The sequence below is a fragment of the Haliotis asinina genome, chromosome 4 (assembly GCF_037392515.1).
Source record: "Haliotis asinina isolate JCU_RB_2024 chromosome 4, JCU_Hal_asi_v2, whole genome shotgun sequence".
Taxonomy (NCBI): Eukaryota; Metazoa; Mollusca; class Gastropoda; order Lepetellida; family Haliotidae; genus Haliotis; species Haliotis asinina.
The window spans coordinates 44,920,038-44,934,504 of record NC_090283.1 but is presented as its reverse complement, the minus strand read 5'-3'; the positions used below and the strand labels follow the sequence as shown (position 1 = coordinate 44,934,504).

General features: G+C 40.5%; 1 protein-coding gene across 1 annotated transcript; it reads left to right on the top strand.

The window, feature by feature from the left end:
* The first annotated feature begins 1,308 nt into the window (after positions 1–1,308).
* On the top strand, positions 1,309–8,563 carry LOC137282505 (monocarboxylate transporter 12-like). Its single transcript, XM_067814260.1, has 5 exons — positions 1,309–1,492; positions 3,665–3,808; positions 4,322–5,110; positions 5,480–5,530; positions 7,528–8,563. The coding sequence occupies exons 1-5, from the start codon at positions 1,309–1,311 to the stop codon at positions 7,671–7,673; spliced, it is 1,314 nt and encodes a 437-aa protein (XP_067670361.1). The 3' UTR covers positions 7,674–8,563.
* The last annotated feature ends 5,904 nt before the right edge of the window (positions 8,564–14,467 follow it).

Sequence of the window (14,467 nt, the reverse complement as noted above, 5' to 3'; positions counted from 1 at the left end):
GAGTGTCGGTGTTCCCTGTCTTTATATGGAAGATGCTCAACAACTTGTAGCATGGGAACGTATTATTAGTTTGAGTGAGTGTCGGTGTTCCCTGTCTTTATATGGAAGATACTCATCAACTTGTAGCATGGGAACGTTTTATTAGTTTGAGTGAGTGTCGGTGTTCCCTGTCTTTATATGGAAGATACTCATCAACTTGTAGCATGGGAACGTATTATTAGTTTGAGTGAGTGTCGGTGTTCCCTGTCTTTATATGGAAGATGCTCAACAACTTGTATCATGGGAACGTATTATTAGTTTGAGTGAGTGTCGGTGTTCCCTGTCTTTATATGGAAGATACTCATCAACTTGTAGCATGGGAACGTATTATTAGTTTGAGTGAGTGTCGGTGTTCCCTGTCTTTATATGGAAGATGCTCAACAACTTGTATCATGGGAACGTATTATTTATTTGAGTGAGTGTCGGTGTTCCCTGTCTTTATATGGAAGATGCTCAACAACTTGTATCATGGGAACGTATTATTAGTTTGAGTGAGTGTCGGTGTTCCCTGTCTTTATATGGAAGATGCTCATAAACTTCCACCATACAGCTGGAATATTCATAATTAATTGATGTGTGTTTCAATTTCTATTCAATGGGCTATTGTACTCTGTGACAAGAACACTGGCAGATGGTACTGAATAGGGCGTCATCTGATGCGTGTATGAATTATGTTTGCTACCTTATGCCACATTAACCAACACTGTAATTATGTGGACGTGATAGATAATCGACGCTGGATAGAGACTGGGGATGAGTGAAGATGTGAAATAGATACAGACGTAAGTAGGTAGGTGGACGGTAAGCCAGGCAGGCAGGCAGGCAGGCAGGCAGGCAGGTATTTCCTTTATGCCATGCACGGTGGCCTATCAAAACAGCACATAATAAAATAAATGTATCTTTTTGCCGTTATTAACGTAGATTCGTCGCCGAGGTTGAAAACTCCGTTCATTTCCGACAAACATAAGTTAGTTGAGACTTATCCCAACACGACACGTCATGCACGTCATAAACACAGGAAATGAGGAGGATGGGGGAGAGAGAGATTGTGGAGGGTGGGGTTGAGGTATAAACGTCAACAATGTCACCCGTCGTCGTATTATCTTTCTTTCAGACGTGTAAAGAACATACATGCGAATGTACCATGACATGACGAACATGAGCTGATCTGAATTTCTATACTAACAATACACCCAGCAAACCACTCAGTTTCGATGAACGCTGGAGGTTTGTTGGTAATCTCAATGATCGTTGTTGTTGATGTTAAAGATGAAGGAAGAGGGCACGTATTCCTGGGTGGTGCTGGGTGCTTCCTCCGCCACTATGCTGATTGGCTCAAGTATCACCTACGCCACTGGTGTGTTCCTCGTCGCCATGTTGAAGGAGTTTGAAGAGGACTTAGTTCTCACAACCTGGGTAGGATCGACTTTCGGCTGCATGTTCGCCCTAGCAGGTACGGTCTTTAGTACCGCGTACTTCATCATGTTATTACAGAATCATGATTGGACATGGGTTCGGGTGTTCAGTTCGCTTTAAACGGAGATCTGCAATACACAGAAAACGAAAACCACCGCTCAGCCACCGCGACTTCCACAAAAATGAAAGTCGGACAACTGGTAGTCTAGACTGCGTACTTTGCGTACCTCTCTGATGAGTGTAAATTGGCACGGCTCCCACGGCCGAAAGCTATGATTACACGATGCCATTTAGAAAGTGGTCAAATGCAACATATGTCATATTTGGGATTTCACTTTCTTAGTAAAGTACAAATTCTAGTACTTTTTTCGGTTGAGTCCCATCCGGGACTCGAACCCGCACCCTCAGAGTCAGGCACCTAATCGCCAGCACACAAAATCAGCCGCCTAGCCCGCTCAGCCACCGCGACTTCCACAAAAATGAAAGTCGGACAACTGGTAGTCTAGACTGCGTACTTTGTGTACCTCTCTGATGAGTGTAAATTGGCATGGCTCCCACGGCCGAAAGCTATGATTACACGATGCCATTTAGAAAGTGGTCAAATGCAACATATGTCATATTTGGGATTTCACTTTCTTAGTAAAGTACAAATTCTAGTACTTTTTTCGGTTGAGTCCCCCCTTATGTACACAATAATCATCATGATGAAAGAGCGTAAATATAAAAAATTAATAAATTACTATCAACCACACTCATACATATTGATGTTGAAGTCCCAATCATGTATAATCAATGTCCACAATGAAGGTTCCCACACAACTGGCTTTAAAATCCAATAAAATGGGAAACAGCATCTCCACACTCTTTCATGGCCTATCTTCCTGCTTGGGAATTTTCTAATTCTGTCTGTAGTCTGTCGTTCAGCTTTCAATATTTCATAGCAATTACGAGGAGGTGATAAATAATCAACTCTGGATAGAAAATGGGAATGGAGTGAGTTAGTGGGTCTAGTTTTATTCCAGCTATATTCCGCAATATTCCAGTTCTATGACGGCGGTCTGTAAATAATCGAATCTGGACCAGACAATCCTGTAATCAACAACATGATCATCGATCTACAAAATTAGTATATAACATGTGTCAACCAAGTCATCGAGTCTGACCACCAGAAATAGGGTGTCCAATCACTCACTTAGCCAGATTCTGTTAAAAAACATCTCTCACATAGAGATTTTGCTGACTGGGGTTAGTGTTTTCATAACATATAGCCCAAGTGAGTGAGTGAGTTTGGTTTTTCGCCGCACTCAGCAATATTCCAGCTATATGCCGGCGGTCTGTAAATAATCGAGTCTGGACCAGACATTCCAGTGATCAACAACATGAGCATCGATCTGCGCAATTGGGAACCGATGACATGTCTCAACCAAGTCAGCAAGTCTGACCACCCGATCCCGTTAGTCGCCTTTTACGACAAGCATAGTCGCTTTTTATGGCAAGCATGGGATGCTGAAGGCCTATTCTACCCCGGGTAGACCTTCACGGGTAGAATGGGGATGGATGCAAGTGCGAAACAGATAAATTGGTAAGTTGGCAGGTAGGTAGGTAAGTCAATAACATAGACAAAGCAGTTGGAATGACAACTTCATTGCATTCTACTCCCATTGAAGGCTGTGAAGCTGCACAAATAATTTATACAGCTCAATTACGACAGTGTTTATGTCAAAGGCTTCAGTTCCGGATATAACTCTTCAGGTCTTCCTAAACAAACAGCAGCTTCTCGAGGCAAATAAATCAGGACTTACATCCACAGCTGACAATAAAGTTGGGGCTCGATTTCCAGGCCCACAGAAAGGCGCTTATTTCAAGCACTAGTTCGCCAAACCATTAACATTAACGTTTTCTTTGATAAGCATATCTTGAGAGTTTGGGCAACAACTCCAGTCACTAACATCATGAGCATGAAGCCATCCAATTGCTAAAGGATAGCATGGAAACCAAACCAGTGACCTAACCAGTTCCCATCGATTTAACCGTACTGATCAGTTGAGAGTAAAGTAGTTGTCCGAATGTACGATACTGATTATTTGATCATGTCAGAATCGCCCCTTTATGAAAACAGCAACATATTCATAGAAATATCTCAGTTGGCATACTAAACGTTTACATGCATTTTCACAGTTGTATTTAAAACTCGCATTATGCTTTACAGGTCCAGTTGCCAGCGTGATTATCAACATGTTTGACTGTAGAACGTGTGTAGTAATGTCTGGTGTGTTGATGATGACTGGATTTGCGACAAGTTTTCTGGTGACAGACATACGATTCTTGTTTCTGACATTTTCTTTAGTAACAGGTAAGTAACTTGACTCATTGTGTTGTGTCATATCAACCGCGTCTGGACCAGACATTCCAGTGATTAAAAAACATGAGCATCGATCTGCACAATTGGGAACCGATGACATGTGTCAACAAAGTCGGCGAGCCTGACCTCACGATCCCGTTAGTCGCTTCTTATGACAAGCATAGTCGCTTTTACGGCAAGCATGGGATGCTGAAGGCCTATTCTATCTCGGGCCTTCACAGGTCACGGTTCCAGAAGGTAGCTGTATATAGTGTCATTAGCTAAAGTCTTATTAACTCTGTAATCAACGTCCAGTGTCTATTTGACCAATAGCTGAATGTAGGTATGTATATACGTAGTTCCACTGTATAGCGTTTTATAACAATTATTGATTATGAGAAAAGAAAGGCAAGAAATATGTTTTGGAGTGCCCTACTGGGTTTTTTATTGTTTTAGTTGAATGGCGTTCATGATAAAATCGACTTCAAATGCAGAGATGAAAATGAAACAACCTCTGTTTTTCAGGATTGGGCATGTCACTAGCAGGAACTGGAGCAATAGTTGTTCTAGGATACTACTTTCGTGAACATGCAGCCATCGCATCAAGTATCTGCTTCACAGGAGCTGGAATTGGAATATTTGTTCACCCACCGCTTGTCCAGTTCCTTCTAGAGACATACGGATTTCATGGAGCCTATCTTATAATGGGAGGGATAACGTTTCACGCCTGTGTAGCCGGCATGCTAATGCGGCCAGGTGTTGCTGAGCGGGCAAGAAAACAACATATCTTGGGTGGTGAAACTCTCAGGAACAAGATTTTGCTTTCAATGTGTGGAACTTCGACGATGATTTACAATGTAATTCAAAACGGATCATTCCTATTTTTTGTAGCCGGTATTTTGTGTTTTTCGCTTGGTGTCTCTGCACAATATCAGTTCCTACCTGAATTTTTCATAACACAAGGATCTACATTAGAAGAAGCTTCATTTGTTGTATCTGCGTCCGGTGTTGGAAGTATCTTCTCGCGACTTCTCGTTGGATTTGCCGCAAGTGACGAGAAGATCGGTGGTGCCACAATATTTCCCTCCATCAATGGGATCATGGCGATTTTCACATTCTTTTTACCACTGTTCAAATCATCAACTTATCCAAGATTAGCATATGGAATCATCCTTGGTGTATATACGGGAGGTACGTGGGTTCTTATGACTACTTTAACACTGGATATTCTTGGTCTTGGAGACTTTGCGACAGGCGTGGGTATCGGAAGGTTCTTGTGTGGCGCTGGCTACTTGATCGGTCCTCCAATTGCAGGTAAGAAACACCGTGGAGGATGGGTAAAGTGTTTTGTATTTCCATCAATATCAACAAACTTCTTTCAGATCGATCCAGAAAAAAAACACATTAAGGAAACGACTATGTCCCCTGTATCAGGATTGAATTCCTGACACGACTTTCCTAATGACATGTCTTCATAATTCTTTCTCTTTACTCACTCGGTGCCGTGGGGAAGTCTTGTGGTTAAAGCGTTCGCTCGTCATCCCCAAACCTGGGTTCGATTCCCCGTATGGTAACGATGTGTGAAGACTATTTTTAGTGTCTCCGTTTATCATAATCTGTTCACACGAAAACAAGTCCGACGTTTGTGACTCATGTGCTATCCTGACTGATTTTATATTTCAGGGACAATGATGGAACAAACAGGAGATAAAAACAGTGCATTTATGTTTTCGGGTAGGTTGCTACTTTCTTTTATGCTGAACCTTTCATGGTGTCTGTGTCCAGACTGTCTACCGATTGTATTATGTACAACGATCCATGTTGCCATGATACATTGACACTCACGAAATATTTGCTACACAAATAACTGATATCCCATTAATTTCACTTTCCATTGTCAACTATATGAATGTACCGTCGAAACCGGCATCTATCCAATCCGGCAAGTTGTCATCACCGGCTCAAAATCTCAGTCCCATCGGTGACTTGTATAGTTATCATCAGCTCTAAAGTCCGGCTCATTGTCTAAACCAGATAATGTCTTCAGCCCTAAAGAGTGCCGGCTTGGACAGCTTCCACTGTAGTTAAGATTTAACGTCACATCGGCAATATTTCAGAGAACGAATTTCGTATTAAATAGAATATTGAAAATAGTGTTTATGGAAACAAACACCAATCCCCTTTCAAAACGTTTCCCCCGAGGATCACCCCCTGATTATGTGAAAATGTAATGCAACTCACTGGTGATACTAATCGTTTTGCTGTCATCATTTGAAAAGTATAATTTTTTTGTCCTAAAATCTAACATCTGTCATTGAAGGCTAGCATCCGCCTTAACACATGGCAATGCAGTTTTTGCATGGGAACGGTTTTCCCTTGACGTTTTTCACGTTATTTACGTTTTGTACTTCAGTCTGACAAAAACAAAACGTGCGTCACATATTGCGTTTGCCAGTCGAACGGATTCTGGAAGGTAGAGGAGAAAGTGTTTACCTAGCGCTTAGAGTGTTCGCTCCGGGTCCCAATACCCTAACTGATACAAAAAATGAACGAAGTCACCCTGTCTATGGGGATGGAATATGGCTCATAGCAGGTTAAAACACATTCACACTTTTCGAAAGTGGACATCTAACAACATGAAATTGTACCTTTGACCAGTGGTAATGAAATAGTCCAGTGAGAGTTTGCTTGATCCTACTATGTTTCGTGTTCGCTCGTGTTGAAACTGTCCACTAATGTCCGTATGACACTACACTAATGTCTGTATGACACTACGCTAATGTCTGTATGACACTACACTAATGTCTGTATGACACTACACTAATGTCTGTATGACACTACACTAATGTCTGTATGACACTACACTAATGTCTGTATGACACTACACTAATGTCTGTATGATAGCGCAAGAGGTTATCAAGTATAATTCTAGTAATGGTGTTTTGGCGAAGTGTGGTAGACATCAGTTGTATGTAGAATATCATGGTAAATGTGTTGAGAACTGGTGCATACTTCTGATGACTGATAACAGTACGTATCCGAGTTATTTTTTATTCAAACAACTCGATGAATCTGGCAAGACAACATGGACAAGTGGTGTTTTCGGATTCGGTGATGTGTGGTTCTTTCAGGTTATAGGAAATGAATATCAATGTCTAAAACATATGTGTCGTACAGTAATTTCCGTTCGTGTCAATAGCAAATACTCAGTTCATATGCATATATGTGACATGCTTTGCTATCAGTTAAATTCATTTCGGACCCTGATAGCTGACGGAGCTTAAAGGTTGGAATAGAAAAACGATCACACCAGCCTTTAAAATTTCCCATTTGATTAAATACATTTCCTTACAAGGTGACGATAATAATCATGAAGAAATATAATTTGTAGATTGGTCCATTATATACTTAAGAAATGTTGTCCAAGATGGCAGCCTGGCTGCTGTTTGAGCAAGATCGACAGGGCTTTGCTCAATTTAATTGTTGTGTTATTTGGCCTTATTTACTCTGGTTGATGAAAGTGCAGTATGGTTCATGAATCATCTCTAGTGATAAGCAAGGATTCCTTTAAACTTAAAATTAATTCCATAGAACTAATACTAACCGGACTTTCATGGGAGGGAAATTTGTGTCATACCGTCATGTATATGCACACAGATGTACAATATTTCCAACCTTTCAATGCTTCTGTTGTGTGCACTATTTTAGCGTAGATCGTATCGTTGTTTCAGGTGCAATGTTCTTCTCGGCAACTGTGTGTGGGTTTCTGTCATCTCTGAAGAGGAAGGGCGTGGAACCCTCTGAGGACACGCGTCGGGACACAAGAGCTTCCGACACTGCTGACATTACTGACGCTCTAGTGACTGCGAGTGAATAAATTTGTATTTTACATATCGACAGCATTGTGAATTGGAAGGACAATTGTAAAACCACTCACACTTACCTCAATTCAGTCATTTTGATTCCTTACATATTTTACTTACCTATGTTCATTTACTGTTTTATGAAAGAACATGTGGAATATATATTAAATAATCAGTTTCTCCTTTATTCCACATATATTGGTGTGATCGATATCCAACAAGACATGCGCACACTATATTTAGAATCGTACAGTCATACAGAATAAATGTTATGGGGCACGTTTGAGTGTGACTATTTGAGTGGGGAATGTGAGGGCGAGTGGTGTTTGTCATACCAATTCAATATATAACAAACGATTCACAGAATTTTGTTTGATGACTTATTTGAGTGGGGAATGTGAGTGTGAGTGGTGTTTGTCATACCAATTCAATATATAACAAACGATTCACAGAATTTTGTTTGATGACTTATTTGAATGGGGAATGTGAGGGTGAGTGGTGTTTGTCATACCAATTCAATGAATAACAAATGATTCACAGAATTTTGTTTGATGACTTACGAATTGGCTATAGAGACTAGCAACTAAAATTAGACCTTGGTACTGGCGATAATGGGGAATTACTCCTCCTGCATGATTCTCAGCAGGGCTTGTGGCATCACTTTGGTCAATAGTGATTGCATCAAAGCCAGCAAACTTAAAGATGGACACTGCTATCAAGTTGATGGCAGTGACATGAAGGCAATGTTGGTATGCACCAACACAGAGGGTAATGTAAGCAGAGTCGTATGTAACGCCACGCGTATAACAGACAGGATGCATCATACAGACAGACTGACATAGCTAGACGAATAGTGTTGCTCACATTACCTGCACATTCACAATGTAATAAAGAATAAATGCCTGTGTTTGTTGTATTTTCCAACGTTCCAGCTAACTGACGCCATTGGTCGAGTCTTGACTGGACAATCAAAAGATTGTAACGTCTGGTACATCCACCGAGTCTCACTTCTTCAACTCAAAGACACCTGCAGTATGACGTCATTTCGTGCCATGCGCTGATATGGTATAGCCATTTGAAACTGATCGTGCATGTGTATGTGTTGAGTTTGTTGAAAAAAGAACTCAATAAATGTAAACTGTGTGTTCCACACAGCGTTGGACGATGGCACATTTACATGCTGTGAAGGACGGAACCATTAGAGTTAACATACCTGACCCGGTACCTGATAGCCAGCGATATTCTATCCGTGCACTACAGACCAAAGGAGGCTGAAACTCTGCATATGACATGAACGTTTGAAAATGTTATTCTTTAACTCTGTCAACATCTGTATTCTCATTGTGTGTAGACTATTTTATCCATGGTATTTTCAGGGGAAAACATATAAAATCTGGAGGTTGCTTTACTTCTTTAACGCGGCTGTCAGTAACATTCCTGAACAAGAACATGAACTAATGGAGTGTGAAGAAGACAATCCAGTGATTGACACCGTGACCATCAATCTAGACATTTGGGACAGAATGACATGCATCACACTCTCGGTAAAGGTGACCACCGACTCCCCTAAACACCTCTTATGACAGTAATGAACTGAAGACCAGTTGTAACACATGTCTATTAAGGAGCAGGATCCACCATGGCCAGAAACGTAAGGTAAGGTCATATTGCTGACCTGGTTCGATCAGCATGTGAATCTTTTTGTCATTATTGATTGTAAATGTCATTCTTGGATGCACTGTCATGTGCAAAACAACCTATCTCAATGAAGGTGGGCAGACGGTCAAAACCCGAGCCGCTGCTTCCTTCAAAGTACCTTTAAACGTTCTTTTTTTGGCGCATTTGAAACACGAGTGGTAGTATCCATCACAAAGTTTTGACAACCGATAGGCCTGGAATGATCAAAGCTAGCTCCCATAATTAAATCGTGTTTACTAAAACAGGGTGGTGAGATTATAGTTGTGTCAACATGAGAACATCTGTCCCAAAAGGGAGATCAAGAATGTTGGTAAACAAAAACACCACCAATACGTGTACTATGTAAACTTAGTGGACTTATCGTGCTGAGTTATGATCTCTGACATAAATAGTCCATGCATTTATTTTAGCATTTATCATCGTGTCCATGCGCTACATTTGAGGCGAAAGAGGCCGAGATGTCACTTGAATTACAGTTGTCAAAAGGATTGAAATGCAATGAAATTGTAATGCACAACTTTGCCGACATGTAATAAGACAGGGTGGTATTCCAATACAAGGGGAAAGTATTTTAAATCACGAACTATGAAGGATCCTTTTAGCAATATAAATTCTCATTTAATTATTGCCTTCTTAAAAGAATTAGATCTGTTGACTGGTTTCTAAATAAATCAATACTTTATGATTGGAAGTTTCAATTAATCACTTAGATTGTTCGTGGCATTACACGAGGTTGAAGTTCTGTAAAATTATTTTAAATTATTATTGCGATTCATTAAGGTCCGTGGTACAATAGGCCATCAGCATCCCATGCTTGCCATAAAAGGCGACTGTGCTTGTCGTAAGAGGCGACTAACGGGATGGGTGGTCAGGCTCGCTGACTTGGTTGACCTACGTCATTTATTCCCAGTTTGACAGATCGATGCTCATGCTGTTGATCACTCGTTTATCTGATCCAGCCTCGATTATTTCCAGACCGCCGCCATATAGCTGGAATACAGCTGCGTGCGGCGTAAAACTAAACTCACTCTTGGTGGCGGTAAATAAATCAAAACGAGAAAGTTCTACCAGGGTCGACTTTTACTCAATACCAAGTGGCTTTACATCAGTTTACATCCTTCTGCTTCTTGATCACAACGTCAGCAGACTGACGGTCACCTGTACGGACCTTGTCGCCTCCATGCACTATGCAGAGTATATTTTCAGACTGAAAAATGATATGTGGAGGTTATGACAAAGTAGAACACAAAAAGGCAAATGCCATGTTGAGTTTATCGGTATTATGACACAGATTTTGTCCATTCTGACATTTCAGCAGAGCGTGTTTACGACGAACCAGATGCTGAACTTAGTTTGTTCAAATGGAACATGATACTTTTCTTGACACGATTTGATAATAAAAGTGACAGTGTGCAATAATTTAGAAAACATCTATGGCTGCACTTTCTTAACGATCCATTATTTTTGGACGAACTGGTGCTCACTTTTTTCACCTACATAGTTTTGTACATGATGCCTGCGTAATCGTTAACCTTTCAAAAGACACAGACATGGAAATACGGAGATATGTTCATTCACCTCCAAACCGAGACCGGGGAATTGCTGGCTAGCTCGAAAACGAATAAACATAACATACTGAATGAAACGCTGATCATAATCAGAACATCACACCAACTCTGTAAGGTTTTTGCAGGACATTTTTCTTAAAATAAATACCAGTTCTTGTCCTGCATCAACCACGTCTTTCTAACCACCCGTTTGCCGCCTTTTTCAACAACCAATGTGCTGCTTTAGGCATACTTCCCGTGAAAAGTTTTCAAAAAAATATATGAAATCATCGAAACAATAAAGGGGACCTTCCCAGAATTGACAGTAGTGTTGTTTTCCTCTGTGAACACTTACCCTAGACTTGGCAGCAAGAGTTGCCATTGTCACAGGTTTGACCCTCGACGATGTTGGCGCATGTTATCAACTGGCACGTCCGTCCGGTCCCGCTAGCTGCACAACCTGAAAGAAACGTAAGCTGTCTACAAATAATGCATCAGACTATGGTTTTACCTTGCTTTTACGGCAACAATTTCTTTACTCAATTCGGTGGTTGAATTTGTTAGTCACTCTCTGAATGTGTTAGTGCACTGCATTTATACAGAAATGCAAAAGCTTTTGAGGTCCTAGTAATTCCTCTTGCTAAAGATTTTAGTGACCTGAACATTTGTTTCCTTTTGGTTTTATCTGATGAAATCGAAAGCTGAAATCATGGAAGCACGGAACTGTTTTTCCAACAAGCTATTAAGTTAGGCTGTCATGCCACCATGAACTGGCTACCATCATTCGATTTTGAAATATAAGGAGAAATCGACGCCATTTTTCATTCACACACACTAGCATCGCTCCGCCGCAATGGACAAGTTACCTTAGTACACATCGAGACGATATACGTCCACACTGTATAACTACTTACAACATTCTGACGAATTATCTCACTGATCACTCATCCATCTGTCAATTGTGCGTGCATTGTTTTTCTCAAACGCGTACGAATATCCACATTTAGACATTTAATAATTTCGTTTTACAGATTCATCAAAGAACAGGAAAGACATTGAAGATTCGTCCTAGATCTATTGCTATCCGAGATTGTGTTTTTACTCAGTAATTCGAGCAGGTGTATGGGAAATAATAGAAAAACTCTGACAGTCTGAATCCGACATTTATAGTTGAGGAAACACATAAGTAAACAAGCATTTGGTGATTTATTCGACAGCGTGACTAGCATCCTCGATTTCTCCAGGGTGTACGTTCCGATGAATTCCCATTACACCCTGCACCATCTACGGTTCGGCCTGATACTTTCATTATCTCGCTTTGCTGGCCCCACCTTCTGAAAGTAGCCAATGAGCTAGCCGTTACAACCGAGCTTGCCAGGGTCAACAAAGATAGTGGTCTTTGTACGCAGTGCGACTTAGATTTGGGGAAATTCATACAGAAAAATTGATAGACTCGAAACTTTGAAAAACTGTATGTAAGTACTCTGACTTCTGCCTCTTTCATAGAACCTCTGCTTCATTGGGTATAAAGCCAGCCAAGGGAGGTAATGAATTTATCGAGCTGAGTCGTAGATGCATCCAGGGTTTAGTGGATACTTATCGGAACGTATACACTAGGGTATATCGTGGGTGCGCGATGGTATATGGGTACAATGCGTGAAGCCTATATCAGCTGTCCCCTCGCCCATATTGCTGGAATATTGCTAAAAGCGGCGTAAATCTCTACTCACTCACTTACTCCATGCCTGCTTCAATCATGTGAATACTCTGCAAAGAACTGAAGTGAAGCTAGTTTTATTCTTACTGTTATTTTCTGTTGTCTCTGGAACTTGTGTCGTAGTTTCATTGTCATTGTCATTTTCTTCATCTTCATCTTCATCATCATCTTCATCGTCGTCTTCATCGTCGTCCCAGTCTTCATCGTCGTCATCTTCGGATGGTAAAAAACCTCCGATTCTCATTAAAAGTTTGAGAATTTCCATATGTTTCATTCCGTTCTCATGCACCTCTTCGGTGTTACCCAGAGAAAACAGGCCAACCAAAAGTAATATCACGCGAAACATTTCTTTCCACCTTTGGTATAACAAGCTGTAGCAACAGGCAGAGAGCTAATGCATACCTGCCTATGGATTCCATGTCTTATATCCTCTCTCCACTGTCGTATATTGCTCATGACATATTTTGATTCATTTTGTTTACCAAGGTACCTGCATGGATATTACATTTGTAAAAAGCACTCTTTCCCCGATTATTGCTTTGCACCCTGTAACAGACAAAACGTAATTAATTTTAGTAGCATTTTATTGGACAGGTTGATGATTCACTGGCTCTAGAGTGTGTGTCACCTGTTCTTGGATACAACGGACTAGCCCGCACCGACGGCAATAGAACCTTGTACATTAAGATAAATTCTCACACGATAAATCTATCTTTGACATGTAATAAGTAGGAGCGTGTAGTATGCATCAATTGACACTCATGTATTTTCAAGCAGGGATATATACTCTTCAAAAAAAAGTAGAGGAACTCTATGTTTTTTATTTACGATTAAAACTATTTAGGCGATTTGTCGGAGTCAATCAATGTTGATATGATAATATTGAATGTTTTGAGAGTGCACCACCAGTTGCACTTCCTTACAACCATAGTTATTTGGTTGAATGAAAGATGACTGGTGTATGGCATGTAATTTGCATGTATACGATTTCCATTTTAAAACAAACGACTAGAAACAAACACTAACAAATCTTCAGGATAAACTGCACTGTGTGAACAGTGAAATCTGAGGGTGTGGGTCATTACTCATAATAACTGTACCAGTATTGTTCAGTGATGACGGACTCATCACCACTATACACCTGCAATAATCATGGACCTCGTTTCACAAGGCTGCCGTATGCCTAAGATCTTATAGCTTTTCTCGTAGCATTCGTAACTCCTGTACTGTAACATGGGAAGTACCATATCTACAAGAAAAAATACGAGACCTTTGGCTTACGAGAACATTGTGAAACTGTGTCCTGATCTTTATAGTGGCGACAAACATCACACACGCGCACACACGCGCACACACGCGCACACACGCGCACGCAAGGACACAGATCAGCACAGGCACACAGGTCAGAGGTCTTTGTGTTCCTGCCTTTATAATCCTGTATCATTTTGGTATTAAACCCAACTCACTTTCTCTGTCCAATAAGTACTATTATTATTACCTGTAACTCAACTTAGGAATGTGAAAGTAATCTGTGCTGACGTCATTTCAGGAATGCCGTAGTATGGAGATCTACCTTCAGTTGTTGGTGATATATAGACCGCATTTTACATTGTTTATAACAAGTACTGCTAGTAGCTTTTAACTTTCCACACTAGTTTTAATTGTAACTGTGAAATTCTGTTCGTTTTACTGTGTTACTTTGACGACAGGATTTTATAATATATACAGAATTCATTTCAATATCAAACATATTCTCGTCACGATATGGCTGAAATATTGAAGATGTGATGTTAAATATTAACTCATTCACTCACTCACTCACTCACCCACTCACTCAATAATGTCG

Excerpts from the sequence above, each read along its gene's own strand:
- LOC137282505 (XM_067814260.1), top strand. The coding sequence starts at position 1,309 with ATGAAGGAAGAGGGCACGTATTCCTGGGTGGTGCTGGGTGCTTCCTCC. Across the intron at positions 1,493-3,664 it reads CTGCATGTTCGCCCTAGCAG|GTCCAGTTGCCAGCGTGATT; the intron begins GTACGGTCTTTA and ends TATGCTTTACAG. Across the intron at positions 5,531-7,527 it reads CAGTGCATTTATGTTTTCGG|GTGCAATGTTCTTCTCGGCA; the intron begins GTAGGTTGCTAC and ends TCGTTGTTTCAG.